Raw genomic sequence first — 17,329 nt, forward strand, 5'->3', positions numbered from 1 at the left:
CATTGCCGTTGATTGTAGGATCCTGGTTCTGAACATACCTCATCATGTGTGCAATGTGCTGTACTTCAAACCGGGAACAGGTGTTAAGACATTTTATATGATAACAAAAGTAAGGCATAAAATTCCCTCAAAGTCACGGACTCACTTTTGTTATGATAATTGCTGTCTTGGGAGTTTGACCCATGAGTTATCTCACAAGGTCAAATAGGTTGGACTGCGCCAGGAAGAGAAGCAAGACCATGAAATAAAGCAAATTATATATTAACATTCAGGGTAGAAATGCATATTTATGCAATTTTAGTACAAATGTTTCCCAAATGAGAAATGCAAATCCCATTTAAAATAGGATAAATATCTGCTTAACTAAATTGAATGGATGAGAAGAGTTTAACAAAATGGAGGTAAACTATGTTGATATATAATAATTGGAACAATCACACTTCATTAACGTCTAACATGCGTAACAAACATAAAATAAACAGCCCTGCGTGCCAGCAGTTCGCATTGTGCTGGATGATAAACTGCGCCATTCTTCAGCGTGTGTCGATGCCATCCGCTCACTGATAATGTTATAGGTCGGATTCATCTCATAATAATCTCGACGTGTACACGCACACACGCGCACACGCTGTCACTCTGGGTAAAAGCGCCTTAACTCCGCCCCCCGACGGCTCCTCCAGCTGACAGTCTGTCTAATGTTTGGGATTGTTGTGATGGGGCGCGGCCATCTTGGATCAGCGGCGCTCCATGCAGGAGAGGACAGACCGACGGACGGACGTTGACGCCAGTTAGCTAGCTGACGTTAGCTGCTCGGCGAGATTAACCACAATCTGTGTCGCTGTGCGGTGCGACTATGCTTTATAGACGCTGCTTGTTCTCTATCAGCTGCCACTTTGAGGGCATAACATGGTTGTGCACTGTGTTCAGAGTTTGACGTTTTAACTCCGGCGAGGGCGGTGGCGGCGGTGCACATCCTCGGTATATTTTGTAAAATTTCTGGATAGAGGAGTTACTATGAATGGAGGATAAATGTTGCCAAAGGCTGACAGCAGCAGTTTCGTCATCTTCTCTCTCCTCTTCGTCCTCTCGTTAACGGACCCACCGCCGACAGGTAAATATATCCGAGTTTTATTCCCGAGGGCTCGGCATGGAAGAGAGAAACAGAGATTACAGCAGAAAGCGGCGGGTCAGGCGGAAAGGCCTGCTGGACAAACCGGGGACTCTGGTAGTTTTTTAAACCGCTGCCGTGCGACTGTGGGACAGTGTGGAGGACCGCCTTGCAGTCGCATCTGTAGCAGTAAAAAGACATTTAAAAAGTGGGCAAATTAAAAACCTCTTGTGCAATCCTTAAACGACAAAACACTTCAAGATTTATACAGCCAACATAACCACATTATATATGTTTTAAATGCTTCTCTTTCGTGAGATATTTTGACACTTAATAATACAGCTGTATTGAGAAATTGTGTTATAAAGATTTAACTTCACTCCTGTTTTAAAAGGTGGATATCTTCACAGGCAATTTAACCTAAATGTGTGTCCGCTTAGACGTGCAGCTGTACGGTGTATTTGAAATGATTCATGCTCCTGCATCACAAAAGCAGCCTCATCGACACACTCAAACAGCCGAGTGTTAAACAACACAGTAATGTAACCGTTATGACACTTCCCTGAAGATGATTTTTGTTGTTTGTGTTCAATGCGAACTGCAGACCCAATCTGATTTATTAAAAACATACAAAATCCCTAATAAGCAAATACATAGTGTACCTGTTCAAGTCACAAAATGGCAGTTTTTAAATATCAAACTTGATCAAACAAAATGTTTTCAATTCATTTGTCTCAATTGAAAGCCTGAACATGGGCGTTGATTGCAAACAATGCCTTTCCTGGATTCCTTTAAGCAGCAAGAACATTTCATTTAGCTGATGCTTTTATCCAAGGCGACTTACAATAAGTTATCATAAAAGCATCTTGTGGTTTCCTGTCGGCCTGATCTTATGATCCTGACAAAATGTTTGAGAATTTAAGAAACAATACAATATAGTTTTATTGTCTGCATAGGGAAATCTTTTTTTCTTTCTTTCAGGACTTCCACATAAGATACAATCATACAGCAACACATAGCTTCCATGTAACAGGCTACACACCTTCTGACAACTGCCACATATTGCACAACACCCATGGGCCATGGCCATTATCCTAGATTACCTGTTGAAAATCTGAATAGATATAGGCAGGAATGATTGTTTATAATGGTTCAGCCTGCTCTGGGAGACTGTTATCAGATCAAGTCGTGAATAAACACATTATTGTTTTGCTTGATAAAAAGGAGTGGCCGGAAAACACAATGCAAGCAACCCTGCATACTTCTTTAAGTTAATTTGTGTTTGGTTCTTGGGTAGATAGGAAGTTGATCTGATCTCAATTATAGAGTGTAATAAACTGTAATTATCAATCTTGTCAAAATGGACTTCAGTATTTATTCTAAGTGAACACATCTTTTTGTTTAAAATAACTTGAGGGAAAAGTGAAGCTTGTCTTCGTCCATATATTAGCCTTTGGTTTAATGTTATTGAAAATAATATTTTCCTCTGTTTGAAACCCCTCTTAGTGGTTTGGTGGATATTGTGTAGTGTGGCCTTTATGCCAAGCCTTCCACAGGGGGGTCGAACTGTTTTATCGTATTTGGCACCGGTGTTGTCACAGAGGGTGTGTTTTTGTACAGCGTGCTGGTGCTCATCAAGTGCATGCTTCCTAAAGCTCGATGCCCACATGACTTGGATTTAGGAATAATCCAGTTTGCTGGAACATAATTCCATTACAAAAGTTTGAGCTGGTGTGAGCATGAAACACTTTTCCTGTCACACAGGTAGCTTGAGCCATCTCACAGCGTCTTTAGGAATCTGAGAGCATCACTGCTGCTGATTAGCGAAGGTACATGCATCGTAAAATTAAATGGCTCTTTGGTTAGCTGTCTGGATATATGCCAGTGAGCCAGGCAACATTAAAATGTCAACAATTTTAATGTAGTTGGGCTTTACATCCTTTCTATCCGAAGGAGAATACAACTCGTTGGAGGTGCTGTTCATTTTAATTATGATTAGAATCACTTTTAGCATCCGAGTAACTTTCACATGCAAATGTGTCTTTGTGTGTTGCGCATGCATGTATGTTTTACATACTATGCACAACATTGCGAACCTGTGTGATAAACGTAACGAAAAAAATAGATATGATCATTTGCACAGCTTGGTGGTTAGCATGTGCATGTCCTGTGGATGCTTTAGTTTGCTCCCACACTACCGAGACATGCAAAGCATGTAATCATGAGTAAATTGTCCACCTGATTAATGTGACCATGTGATCATGAGTAAATTGTCCACCTGATTAATGTGACCATTTCCCCCTGTGTTTTCCAACAAAGCCCGCAGGAAGAGCACCAGGCTTGGAAGCAAATTTTACATGGTGGCCGAATGCCTTTGGGCCCAAAAATTGTTTGGGGAAAACATCTGTAACTCAGCGGATCAACACAATTCCCCAGTATGAACACTTTAACAGCTCTTATTAAAAACACAAGGTCCTAAAAGTTGTAAAATGCAGTAATAGTTGAATCCAGTGTTATTGTCCTTCCTCTGTTCATGTGAATAAGCCCAATTAGAAGCAGAGCTGGGTCATTTTATACTTTTTCCGGTTACAATAATAACATTTTCATGTCAAACTATTTTTGCTTCAGGTTCGGTTAAATAACTTTCATCTGCATGTGGCGCCGCCTCCGACGCTGTATCCAGTTCAGCTTAGTTTTGTGAGTTTTGCTTAGTATCAATTGCAAAACGCATACCTACAAGCTGCTGGTTTGAACGTGAGACTGCTCACTAAATCTGAGTTAGACTGAACTACACAGTCTATTGCGAGCTCGAAGCAATTCAGAAGAAACGGACCAAGTTCGCAGAGTCTCGCTGGGGATGAATATTCCCAAGACTCTGACACTTGAGCAACCAGTCCAACTTTGTTTGTCATCTGTGGGGCTGAATGAACCGTCTGCGTTACTGGCAGCTGGTTTATCACTATCTGTTCAACACATAACAGTTGGCTGTAGTTTCACTTTTGACACACGTCATTCGTCAACGCTCACTGACGAGGACTACAGTTGCGGTTCATAGTTAGCTCGCAGTGAGTCGAATGGAGAAGACTTGAATTACAGCCACAGTGAGGTACATCTTTTTAAAATCATTTTTAAGTGAAGGTTTGAAATTGACTTTGATGTGAGGGTAAGGGACACTATTATTCGTGGCCAAATATCAAGCTAGATAAGTGTTCCACTAATTAGTGAATTCATAGGTGTTCTTAAAATCATCTTTGTTACAGAGTGCTATACAATATCTAGTTTTAAACCTTGGATATGTTTGTCTTTCTAAAGTCCCACGGTCCATTCATATCTGTATTTTCCAACTTACTGGAAGCAGTGATTTTGTTAAGGACAGTAAGCAGTTGGTTACAGATAATGTACAACAGCAAAGAGGTGTTCATTGGCTCAATGAAAAGCCACTAATGCATAGTTACTACATACACATAATCCTTGAGTCGGATGTTGGATTGAAATGGGATCCACAAATAAGGAAATTGTTAAATGTGTTGTTTTTGGTACCTGACGCATCTTGCTTATGTTGCTGTCCTATATTGTGGAGCTGTTGAAAGTGTACGTGGAGGACATGAGCATTTTAGAGGTGGAAACTGACACAGGGAAGTGTCACAGGGAAGAGAGATTTCATTCACACGTCAGAAAGCCAAGAGACTGTCTCTAAATCCCACAAGCGGCCTGCAGATGGATTTAGGTTATTTTATGCTCTAGGTTTGTAAAGATCTTCCTTTCTATCCCTGTGACTTTAGCAACAATCAGTCATTACACGTTCTCCTGTGTAAATGGTAAAACTCAGTGCTACAGCTCTGTTTTCAAGAGCAACTCTGTTTACCATTTTAAGTGTTGACGTTGTCATATTGGTTCTGAATAAAAGGGTCATGCCTTTTCAATGCAACACACATTCATTTCCCCCAAATTGCTTTTGTTACGTAGGCTGCCCATCTAATCATTTGCAAAGCAAACAGCTCTGTTTTTGAAGGAATTTGACCTGGAGTGCGTTCATCACGCGGTATGAAGAAAATATATTGCTTTTACATGTAAGGTGGTATAAAGAAATAAATAAATGAATGTTGGTACCCACTCACTGCTTCTAACAGTGAGCCTCAGTGTTGATGTGAATCATCAGTGGCTGTAGATGATGCAGTGTGCACACAAGGCCAGTTCACTGTTCCGTTATTCTTCAGTGGGACTGAGTTGGGGTAGTCTCACAGGCTTTATTGTATCTTCCTGTTGGTTATGTAAGAGATGCAGAGGTTCACTGGTCTTGAGGTTGTCAGTGTTTGAAGACTTGAAATGACAAAATCCAAAGCTTGTGAAAGGAAGAGTTGTTTTATGCCCTGCATGCCCACCTTCAGAATGGCTCCATTTGTCATGAGTCAGTCATTAATATAATACACATATACATTCTGGCCATCATCTTCTAGCTCATCTCAAAACAATTAATTAACCTCCTTGTCCAATGTGTGCCATCAAATATCTGATGAAATGTCCCTCTTGACAAAGCAACACGGAAAAAATGAGCTTTCAGGAACCTGCTAACCACAGAAGATTCAGATACTCAATCCCCCTGAAGTTCAGTTAATGTCGAGGGAAGTGCACCTCGACGTCAGGCTGTTTATAGGTACAGAGAGATGCCCAAGATGTGCCTTCAACATGTACCATCTGATGACCTAAAGTAGAATAGTCTACCGGTATCTGAATACATTCTACTCTCGTGAATTTCCCAGCAGCAGTTATTGGAAAATAAAGAATGAATACAGATCTGTGCAGGCAGCACGTCTTCATCCCAAGCCCAGGCAGCAGAAGGTACAAGCCAGGCGCTTATTTTCTAGTCGTGAGCGCATGCAGATGCAGCTTAAAAAGAGTTGGCTACATTTTAGATAAACAGTCCCCAGCTGGATTTAGGTTTTGTTTGTTCACTAGCTTCCCAGTAGGCTAACATGGAAAAGCAACATGTCTTATTACAATATTGAAAAAATATGTAGACTATAAAAGTCTTTGAATCTCTTTGTAACGTCACCCTGCAGCCTCGTACAGTGTGAGTTTCATATTAAATATATATTCCCATAATGATGTTATCTAGCAAGGCTTTTAAAATCAGATTGACTATCGACTGAAAGCCAATAGCTCTTTTTACCTGGTCTATCATTCTATATGCATTAATTATTACCATCACATTTGGGACACGTGGTCACTTATGTTATCCATCAATTTGACATACTCGGGCTTGATGGGATCAATGATGATGCATTCAGTCCCTGGAGACGGAGACGGGTCTGTAATGCGTCTCAATCCACTTAGCATTAACTAAGTCTGCTGCGTGAGACACCTTTTAGGCAGAGCGAAGGCGATCTGCAATTCTGCATTACGGTCGGCTTTTCAGGATATGTTGACTTTTTTCAACCCTGACCTTCAGTTTTTTTTCTTATCGTTTATAGCTGATAGAAGCACGGCCTCATGCACCTCTTTAAACATAGTCCGATGGGGAAATGGTTGAAGCCTTCAAATACCACCATTGATTGACTTTTTAAAAGACGGGACGCTCACAAAATAACTGGTCTACATGTCATGCATGTAAAAACCAAATACCTTTGAAATCATTTTTTATAAATGTTGTTCCATTTCGCTGTGTCTGAGCCATACAGTAGGCAGGATGTTGTGCAAAATGTAGGTCAATACGACCTGATAAGGCAAGGCCTGTGCCCTTTGTATTTAAAGTGAAATAACAAGGTTACATCTGGTGTAATGTGAGAATCCTGTTTTTGAAAAATATGATTTGTCATGGTATCTGAAGGTCTGAACAGTTTGTCTTGTTAGGTTGTATTTGAACCAGGGAGAAGCTGCAGTTGAATTATTAGTTTCTTAAAGCTATTGGTGAGGTCGCACTATGATTGTGGGCAAACCGTTATTTACATCTGTGTTGTAAATCAATCCTTCGTGGGACATTGCCAGATGCTCATATTTGTTTAGTTTTTTAAATGTCAGGTTCATCAATAATTTGTGCAGCGGTCAGAACTCTTGTACAAATGAAGCTGGTTTTGATCACTGTGTTAAAGCCGAGTGTCAGAGCTGACCGTCTGGTCTGTGTAGGGTAATGTCACCGGCGCTGGTCACAGATGAAACAATAGTCACTTGAAATGGCTCCAAGTCCTTTTTTCTAAGCAAAAATAGTCTTTCCGTGTTTGTCACCCAAGTGGGCGGTCGATCTTCGTAGGTAAACATAACCACCTGTATCCAAGAACAGACGGTATAAAATGCCCTCTAATGGGCAAGCAACTGGGGAAATTACAGAGCACTAAGACGTGCCAGAGGATCGTTGACAGTATGAATAATAGATACCCTTATAGACAACATGGTGAGCAGCACAAACGGGATGAATATTGTCCCATAAACACACAGAGAGTCACTCTATTGTTTCTGTTTGTTTCAGGTCCGCGGCTAGCTCTGGCAAGATTATTGTCAGGTAAGCACGCAGTATATCTTTTAGTGTAGTGGCTGTCTGATCCCTTGGATATTTTCAGATTGTAATAAGAAACCTCCCTTCAAAAAATGACGCCTGAATCCACTTATATATTAAATATTATTTTCTAAGCAGCTAATACAGTTAATGTTTTTACTTCATTGAAAACGAGAGCGCCAGTTGAAGTTTCTCGCATAAGGTCAATAACATTGTTGGGACCCATTTGAGTCTACTTATCGACAGAGCAGTTATTTCATCACTCGAGGAAGGCAACTTTTAACCGCACATAATGAAGACCCACTCCCCCGCTGAAGGGCATAACAAACGAACATAAAGACATTTAGTGTGTCTGCTGCAGGTCCAAGGTGACATCTTTCCGTTTGCCCTATTAATTGTAACTTGAGCACATGCTTAAAAAAAGTCTTCCTGTTTTTTTTTCAATGGTCTGCTTCTCTGGACCAGTATGAACATGTGGCGATGGTTTCTTTGCCAGCATCCCCTTTCTAAGTTTTACACTTTTATTTCCTCCTTTGCTCTCTCAGTATATTGCATCGGTGAGTGGGCTGTCGTGCTGACAGGAAGTGGGTGTGAATGTACTGCTGATTTAGGTGCATTGTCCACCGAAGCGTTTTTTTCCTGAGGCCAGCGTTCTTTTCTCTTTTCTTTGCAATGGGATCACACGGCATTTTAGCATTTTCGATATGCTACAAACGCTATTAGCGCGACATGGTTTTGCGCGTCTATTCTGCGCTGCTCGTTGCCGTTTTTCTTTTTCTTCTTCTTTTGGTCGCCCAGAGTCTTAAGAAACTCAACTTTGGGTGAAAAGTCACTGTCACTTTTTACCCAGCCGTCCAATCACAGTAAAGGAGAGGTGGGACAAATACCACAAAGACAAACAGAAGGTGAAGTGCTGAATAACAACACAAACAATGAAATACAAATACAAAAATGTATTTAACCTCATGAACCTAACAAGACTGTCCGGTCTGTCCTTCCAGAGCAAGTAGCTTGGGCCGCCATTTTTACTTCTGCGAATAACCAAAGCACCTCAGTTGAAAAAGTCAGGCTTTTTGAGGAGAACACCTGTTGTTTACAGCTGGGGGAAAACGCTTTGGCCCAAAGTTCATCCCACCGGTGCAGTGGTCAGTTTGCACCCAGTTGCTAGAAGGAAGATCATTGAAAATCGGTTTGTGTGTGCTACACCCCCCCAAATTCACCCCATCACCATGTAAGATCTCAGATTTGATCAACTGCCATTAAAAGCGTGGCCTCGTTCAGTCTTCTGCTGGACGCTAACTTGAAATGGTTTTCTCTTGTTTGGAAAAGGCTCAGTCACATGCCGGTTTGACCACAGGAACTCCTCTCGTTGTATTTCAGAGCAACGCTGCAGCCCTGGGCAGTTTGCCTGCCGCAGTGGGAAGATGCAGTGTATCCCGATGTCCTGGCAGTGTGACGGCTGGACAGCATGCGAGGACAAGAGTGACGAGATGGACTGTCCCCGTGAGTATAGCTCCCCTGAGCCCATTTACACCCACTCTGTTACCCAACACCCATAACATGATTGATTTGTGGAAAGAGTAGTAACAACCGGGACCTTTTCCCACTGTGATGTTCAGATCACAGTGGGAGGCTCTAAATACAGGTGTGAAGGATGCACTACACCAGAGATGTTCAGTGATGCATGTGGACCACATATGGGCAGAAGTAGCCTGTAGTGTGGGAGCGAATGCCCCCCCCCCCCCCCCCCCCCCCCTCCTCCTCTCGACACATTTCAACCTAGCTCCTTTTATCAAGCAGAGAGGACGTTTTAAGTCTGCTGGTAAAAAAATAAGTCCTTATCCACCACAGGGATTCTAAAATCAAGACTCGCAGATCTGGACTGACCACATCAGATGGCAGGGGCAGGCAGAGTTGAACTCTTGAGTGGCTGCACATGTGTCTGTGTTTTTGTTTACTGCTCGTTGATCTCTTCAACGCTGCATGGATGTTGCAGTGCTAAGCCTTTGACCAAAATCCCATTGTTTCCCCCTCTTAAATCCAGAGAGACCTTATCCGTAGATCTCTGACCGCATAATAGGAATTACTGAGGATTGAGTCCAGTATGTGACCGCCACACAGCAGTATGCCTTTAGGTTGCCGCTGTAGCCCTGGAACAACATGTAAACTGGGGGAGTTTTAAACACAAGTCTCTATTAATTCCTCAGTAAAAACACATCTATCAAATATGCAATAAAAGCAGGAATTGATCAACTTGTTTTTTCGTTTTCTTTGTTTATCCACCCATGAAAGGTAAAAAAAATGCATATCCAGTATATTCTGTCTGTTCAGATATTGAAATGTTGTGCTGAGTGGCTGGTTTCATAGAGGAAGGCAAGAAAAAGCCAAACGCTCTCAGTGAGGGCTTATTGTCTGCTAAATCAACAGCACACATGGAAATCAATGTTCTTGTTTGGGATTAGCTCTTTGTTGAATAACATGTGGAGGTGGAGCAATCCCTCACACAGACAAATACCAGCGTAAACTGTTGACCTGTATAACTTCAATGCAGGTTAAATGGAAAAAGGTATTGTGTCGATATCCAGTTGGCAACAAGCACAGACAGACGTAAGCGAGGCTGCAAACAAAAGACCAGTTGTATTCAATAGTATTGTCTACTGATGGAGAAAGTAAAATAGAAATAATAAGACATTATAAGATTAACATTTTGATAGATTCTCAAAATGTCAACAGTTAGTCTTAATTTAGGAGGCGGAGTTACTCTTTCTTCCTCAAAGCGGAATAAAGTCAGAACAAAGTGCTTTTTGTCTGTCCTGTCAACTAATATCATTTCATTGAATCAAGGGAACGCTGAGTTTATTTTAGTAATTTGGTGAAACGGTGCTGAAAAATCACACGTAATGATTGATTAGTTTTCAGCACATGAGTAATAATAGGTGATAGCCTGCTTCTGTTGACGTTTTGTTTCACTGTAAAAATGTCTAAGTTTCTCTTTTATTGTGCAGCTGGTCTTCCTGTTGAGTATTCAATCCCGTAAACTGAGATAAACTAGGGAAGTTTTGTCATTTCTAAAAAGACTCTTTTCTTAACACATTTTCTTGCATAAATAACAGGACTAGTTACAATAATTGGAGATTTATCCTGACGTCAGTCAAACCTCAGTCTCCTGAGAGAAAGGTATAGATCGGCTTTATGAATACAATGCTGGGATTTTAGATTCGATTCACTGTGAGCTCTCAATGATACTTCCTAGAGAATACAATCTGCACTGTTTTAATGTTAATACAGTAAGATTTTGCTTCCGCTTTTATCTTCCTCAAATCAGTATTAACTTCTGGTATTTTGTATTTTTCTAAAGAAATAAAGAGGAGATGCTGATCAGAAGCACTAACTAAAAAGCTAGAAAAGAGAAGTATACTTTTAAAATTACGAGAATTAGTCTCTACACTCTGTGGACATTTATAACTATATGAACTTGTATATTTTTTTTTACACAAAGAAGGCCTTAGCTCACATGATATGACCGAATGTACCAGAGTTGGTGCAGAAGCAAGTAGCACTGTGTGTATCTGTTTATCTGTCAGGCTGTTGGACCAATGAAATGCCTTGTTCATTACATCACAGGCCTTTAACAGGTTGCACAACATGAACTCCATTTGTGCACTTAAAAGGTGTTCTTTTTCTTCCACAAATAAAGTGTTTAAAACCTTGTCCACACGTGTTGAACATGAGTCATTTCTTTGCAGCTATAAAGGAGGAGCGGTTTCGTTTTGGCAACGGATACGACCAGGTCGAAGATGTCATCGGTGTGGCTCAGCCTGTGCGCTTCAACAGTGAGCATCTCACGTCACTCTCCCCTGATAATTGTCATTGATCATGTTGTTGTGGAATCTGCCATACAGGCATATTAGAAAGCACTCTGATATTGTTTGTTTATCACCCATGTGAAATGTCTTGGCGAACCACTTCTGATCATGTGTGCGCTGCGTTTTCTCAACCGCTGTGTTAACGCTTATTTTTTCCTCGTCCATAGAGAAATGCCCCAGTGGGTGGCACCACTACGAGAAGACGTCCAGCTGTTACAAAGTGTACCTGAGGAACGAGAACTATTGGCAGGCTGTCGACACGTGTCAGAAAGTCAACGGCTCATTGGCTACTTTTGTTACCAATGAGGAGCTGCAGTTCATACTGAAGATCGAGGTGGATTTCGATGACAAAGTCTGTGAGCGCAGAGACCAGTGCAAGTGAGTCTTTACTGTGTCATTAAAATGTATCGGCCAGAGCTTTTGATTGTAGGTTGTTACAAGAGCTTCACTTAGCGGGTATTATTAGTTTTGAGTTTCTACAGTAATTTACCAGTTAATAGTTTTGACTTCAGTTCATGTGTAGTTTACAATTTCTGTACGAAGACAAATACAGACAAAAGTCTGTTCTACTGCTGCTCTTCCTTTTGTCTTTTCTGTTGGACGCGGAACGTAACTGACTGAACACGCATGAATACATTAATTATAAATACATTAATTCACTGAAGTCTCGAGATTTAAACCTTTTAAGTTTTCTGACATATTGAAATCATACATTGCCCTCGTTAATCTTTTATTTTAGTACAATACAGGACAAATAGACAGTGTGTTTCAGCAGAGGTGGGTGACAGTGCTCCGTCATTGGTTGCAGGCCATCTAGTGGCCATATAAGGGGTCAACACTGGTTGATGCAGAAACCCTGAAGTGGACCATTTGATTAAGTACATTTAAACATTGTAGTTCTTCTTCTTTTTTTTAAGGTTTTGGGTGGGCTACCAGTATGTGATAACCAATCAGAACCACTCTCTGGAGGGCCGCTGGGAGGTCGCATATAAGGGTACGTGCTTTTTATGCTCTTTTTATATAATAGAAAGCCAACTACTGTTCCGTAACATGATTTTTGTGATGCTTAAAATAGTTTCTTCCTCAACAGGGTCCATGCAGGTGTTTCTGCCCCCTGAGGGTCTGACTAACTTTGGGGAGGCGTCTCCCATCCAGGACAATGTCTTTTGTGCCCAGCTGCAGCGCTTTCAGATCAAAAGCATGAATGAACGAGGCCTGCACAGCTGGCATGCTGAGAACTGCTACAAGAAGTTCCCCTTTCTCTGCAAGAGGAGTATGTGCGCATGTTGCCTTCTCCATCAGAAAAGTAGAGAATATGTTTTGTCATGTAATGTTAATTTTGGATAATATCTTTTTCCACCCCCGACAGAACAAACATGTGTGGACATAAAAGACAACGTTGTCAACGAGGGCTACTACTTCACCCCCAAGGGGGACGACCCGTGTCTGAGCTGCACGTGTCATGACGGCGAGCCTGAGATGTGTGTGGCTGCGTTGTGCGAGCGTCCGCAGGGCTGCCAGCACTTCCGCAAGGATCCCAAAGAGTGCTGCAAGTTCACCTGCCTGGACCCAGGTACTGCCTCATGAACAGAATACACACATCTTATTAGGTGTTCATTGTTGGAGGTTTACTCACAAGTCTTCAGTATCTAGAGGAGTTGATTTATCGCAGCATGTGGCAATCTTTCAGACTCTTTTCACCATAGGTATTTTTTTGTGCAAGAGATATCCAACATGTTATTTTCAAATTAAATTATTTATTACATTTTAAATTCAGTTAAAGAGTCACATCAGTAAATAGTTTGCATCTTCTGTCGACTCTAGTACAAACATGTTTTCATTGCGTCACGTATATATAACTTTTTTTCAAATGGTTTAATCTTTTAAATGAAAGATGTTGATCTCGTACTCAGGAGCTCCAATGAGCTCACAGCTTGTGATACTCTTATTTTGTCGGTTTTCTTTCTCTTTTTCCTCAGATGGAAACAGTCTGTTTGACTCGATGGCCAGTGGCATGAGGCTGATCGTCAGTTGTATCTCGTCCTTCCTCATCCTCTCTCTGCTGCTCTTCATGGTGCACAGACTCCGTCAGCGGAGGCGTGAACGCATTGAAACTTTGATTGGAGGAAACTGTGAGCATTTAGCAAACATTTTAGGAGCACCTACACAATAATGGCGCACCACGTAATCAATATGCAACACATTCATTTTGCTGTTATAACTTTAAAGGAAGAGTCACAAAGTGGCCCCTTAAGAGAAAAACATAATTATGTGAAATAGTTTTAAAACAATGACACCAAATAATACATTGTGCAGTCGAGTCTTATGGGCTACTCCCATAAAGGTACGCTCGGATTAAGACAAACTGAATTTCTTTATTTATTATTTATTTATTTTCTTTCTTGTGGATTTTTCTTAACTGAAGGTAGTTGTTGTAACTATTAAATAACTTGTATCATGTTTTATTGTAAAGCACTTTGGTGCTATGTAAATAAAGTTATTATAACTATTTATTTCTCCTCTACCATGCACTGGGGCTGCACTAGTCATGGTTATATCCTGCTCCAAGTTATGAAATATAGTCTTACTGTCTAATATTTTAAATAGTCACAAAATTTGACTAAAGTGTGCAGTCTTAAGCCCCGTAGTGGTGTTAACCCCCTGAAGGCCTGTTGGTGAACTTTGGTGACCAACACTCTTTGCACCGTGCTCTTTGTAAATTCATTGCTTATTTAGAATATTTCTAATAAAAGATTCAGTCACATACAATCCTCTCCTTTTTCTTGGTGCTGGAAAGGAAGGTTTCTTTAAAAAGGCAGATTTAGTATTTTAAGTGCAGTTGTTTCACACATCATCCTGTGTTTGTCTTTTTTGCTCAGTGCACCACTTTAACCTCGGAAGACGAGTCCCGGGCTTTGACTACGGCCCGGATGCCTTCGGCACCGGCCTCACTCCCCTGCATCTGTCTGATGATGGAGAGGGAGGAGCTTTCCATTTCCAAGAGCCTCCTCCGCCGTACGCAGCCTATAAGTACCCCGACATCCAGCATCCTGACGACCCCCCTCCTCCGTACGAAGCCTCCATCAACCCAGACAGCCTCCTCTATGTGGACCTTGGTAGGCGCGGAGCCTGTTGTTCATGCATCTCAGGTACAGAGTGTTCAGCCCTCGACTTCATTCCCTCTCTTTTTGTTACCTGCAGGACATGGGGTTTCCATATTGCCGAGCCAGATGAACGCCATGGTAGACGGGCTCCAGGCAGCTATTCCCAACGCCTCTGGCCCTGTGATGGACTCGGCACCGCCCTCTCAAGAGAGGGAGGACTCCATAGACAGCAGCACCCTCCTGGTGGGGCCCGACACCCCGACAGATGGCCACGCCCCCGCTTCCATGCCCGTAGACTCCCTCAGCACCGTTGTATAGGTCTTTTTGACGGACGGACACAACCTGCTGGTTGAGGAAGGTCATGAGGGCGTTCAGCGCGGGCAGAGGTCGCAGCAGACTGTGGTCATTCATCAAAATGCTGACTGCAGGGAGGGTTCGGGTTTGTACAGACATGACGGAAGCCTGTTTCTTTGACGGGCGAGGATGACAACTTTCTAAAGACTCTTCTGCAGTTGGAGTGTTTTTTTGTTTGTTTGTTTGTTTTGGAAACAGAGAGGACTGTTTCTATACAGAGGAAAAACATGTTTACTATTAGCATCGATTGAGCAGAGCTTTTGAAACATCTCAGAGTTGGCCCGATTGGTTGAGAGGCCCTAATGTAAATACCCCTTCAGGTCTGTGCCGGTCAAATTTGTTATACTTGTGTTTCTTCGGCACAAGAATGACAGACGGACAGTGAAGTCAGCTAATGTCTCTTGTGTGTGTCTGTTTGCAGACGTATCTGTGTTGATCCGACGGTCTCCAGGCTACAATAATGTTCTCATCAGCTCTGTCCGTTGCGGCATGTCCCAGTTCTCGATTTCTACTCGCTCATGAAATCTACTGTCCCCTCCCTTTCTTATTAGTCTGATACATGAAGCTGTCTTCCAGGTTTATAGCGCGTATTTGCAGCAAAAGTTTTGTAATTAAGAAGTTTAACCTTGCAAGAGAGTACGGTTAGTTTCCTGCTATAGTGGTTTTTATTAGGTAATGCTTGACACACGGCATTATGTATCAAGGAATGTTGTGGTACTGATAAATATCTGAGTTTGTTATTGTGTTCTTTTTGATGATAATTTATGACTGCAGGTTGTAATCTTGATTGTTTTATCGTGAGATAGACACAGTCTGAACTCCCCAGTGATCGGCGAGTGTAAGCGATGAAGCTTTTTCGAGTGTACATGTGAAGATTCAGGATCCTGTCATTCAAATTTGAGAAAATCAATTTATTTAAGATTGCTGTTCCAATCATGAAACGGGTTAATCATGCAAACGGCCCCATTTGTTGTTCCTTAATCATCAACTCTTGGCAGCATAGTTGTGTATTTGCTAACTGAACCATGTTTAGGGATTCAAAAACTCAGTGTTTTGCACGCTCATCCCTCAAATTAATCAGGGTTTGTTTGTTTATTTGCAAAGAAAATTGTTAAATGTCCCATTTGGATGCTGCCCCTTCATTTCAGATGTGTTTGTGTGTGGCTCTTCACGCAATACATCCGTTGTCTCAGTTGTTTTCAGCTCCTGATGAAGATCACTGACTGCAGCTGTGTCTATTTCTGTTTGGTGTTAATGGGTCTGTTAACGTCCTTGTTTCTCAGTAGGTTTGCAGTATAAAAAAAATTATTGTAAAAAAAATAAACTGTATATTTGGCACTTGTTAGACCCATTTTATGACGACAATCGTTTGACTCGCTCAAGGATGAATTTTGCAAAGCCTGAAGAAGTTAAATCAGTCGACCCGCAACCACCAGCATTCAAGCCGCTATTTTGATCTGCTCAAGAAAACCAGCTGTAAATGTGTCTGAATGAACTCACTTTGAGTTTACTGTAGAAAACATATTCTTCCCCATTTTTGTATTTATTTTGGGGGGCATTGATAATCCAAGGTGGATTATCCCAGAAACAAAATCTCATGAATTGTGAAAAAGGTGTGTGTGTGTGTGTGTGTGTGTGTGTGTATAGGAGAAGGTGTTCTGGTTTAGATTTTTATTTTTCATTGAAGTTGTTTTGATTTTATTTTGCAACCTGCTTTTTTCGAGCTGCCGTGCATGTTTTTATTTGTTGGCATGCTGAGAGATTTTTCATTTGAATGGAAACATGTTTAGCTTGACAGTCTGTACAGTTTAACATCTGTGTGCATCAGAAACCTGCCCATGACCCCAACAGCTGCATTTATGCTGTCGTTTCTGTGCTGGTGTGAGAACTACTTTTTATTGGATTCGATTTGTTTTATGTATAATACAACAAATGCTACATTTCATTGTCTTTTATTTCATAGCCTTTTAAAATTTTTTTAAAAAGTGCTTAATTTGCAGGGAGAGCTTGTGTTTTTCTGAGGTAAATGTACATCTAATCAAATGCCAAATAAATTGCACCATGAAGGACGACTCTTGCGTCAGTGGGTATGAACACAGCATCATACTGAACTCTGTTGATTCTTATCAATCACGACATTTAGTCCTGCAGGAAAGTCCTCCGTCTGCAACGACCAAATGTCACAGAGGATTAAGGTGGGATGCGGGGAAATCCCCCCCACCCCATCGACAGGGAGATGGAGGTTGTGGGATAAATTCAAGCCAGGGAAATCAAAAGATTCAAATAATTTAAAGAAAGCGGATATATGGCACCTCGCAGTGACTCATGAGGCAGCGGGCAGAGCAGAGACAGCGATACCCGGCTGGAGAGCATTGTGGCGGAAGAAAAGAGGCTTTGTTCAGGCGGG

General features: G+C 41.6%; 1 protein-coding gene across 5 annotated transcripts; it reads left to right on the top strand.

Annotated features, from left to right (window-relative positions):
* Positions 1 to 677: 677 nt before the first annotated feature.
* dgcr2 (DiGeorge syndrome critical region gene 2) lies at positions 678 to 16,994 on the top strand. 5 transcript variants are annotated; one of them, XM_034547099.1, is made up of 11 exons: positions 678 to 1,111; positions 7,572 to 7,604; positions 8,979 to 9,101; positions 11,345 to 11,431; positions 11,632 to 11,842; positions 12,382 to 12,458; positions 12,555 to 12,737; positions 12,834 to 13,037; positions 13,444 to 13,596; positions 14,344 to 14,580; positions 14,666 to 16,994. In XM_034547099.1, exons 1-11 carry the CDS (start codon positions 1,030 to 1,032, stop codon positions 14,884 to 14,886), a joined length of 1,611 nt encoding a protein of 536 aa, XP_034402990.1. In that variant the 5' UTR covers positions 678 to 1,029; the 3' UTR covers positions 14,887 to 16,994. The 5 variants fall into 5 exon arrangements, with proteins under 5 accessions (XP_034402990.1, XP_034402991.1, XP_034402992.1 ...); XM_034547100.1 differs by having other exon boundaries at positions 13,447 to 13,596; XM_034547102.1 differs by lacking the exon at positions 678 to 1,111 and adding an exon at positions 4,129 to 4,214.
* The last annotated feature ends 335 nt before the right edge of the window (positions 16,995 to 17,329 follow it).

Source organism: Cyclopterus lumpus, chromosome 12 (genome assembly GCF_009769545.1).
Source record: "Cyclopterus lumpus isolate fCycLum1 chromosome 12, fCycLum1.pri, whole genome shotgun sequence".
Lineage (NCBI taxonomy): Eukaryota > Metazoa > Chordata > Actinopteri > Perciformes > Cyclopteridae > Cyclopterus > Cyclopterus lumpus.

What these genes read in the sequence shown, in the direction of transcription:
- dgcr2 (XM_034547099.1), top strand. Translation starts at nt 1,030, where the DNA reads ATGTTGCCAAAGGCTGACAGCAGCAGTTTCGTCATCTTCTCTCTCCTC. An exon ending in TCTGGCAAGATTATTGTCAG is followed by an intron (nt 7,605 to 8,978) that starts GTAAGCACGCAG and finishes GTTGTATTTCAG; the next exon opens with AGCAACGCTGCAGCCCTGGG. An exon ending in TGACGAGATGGACTGTCCCC is followed by an intron (nt 9,102 to 11,344) that starts GTGAGTATAGCT and finishes ATTTCTTTGCAG; the next exon opens with CTATAAAGGAGGAGCGGTTT.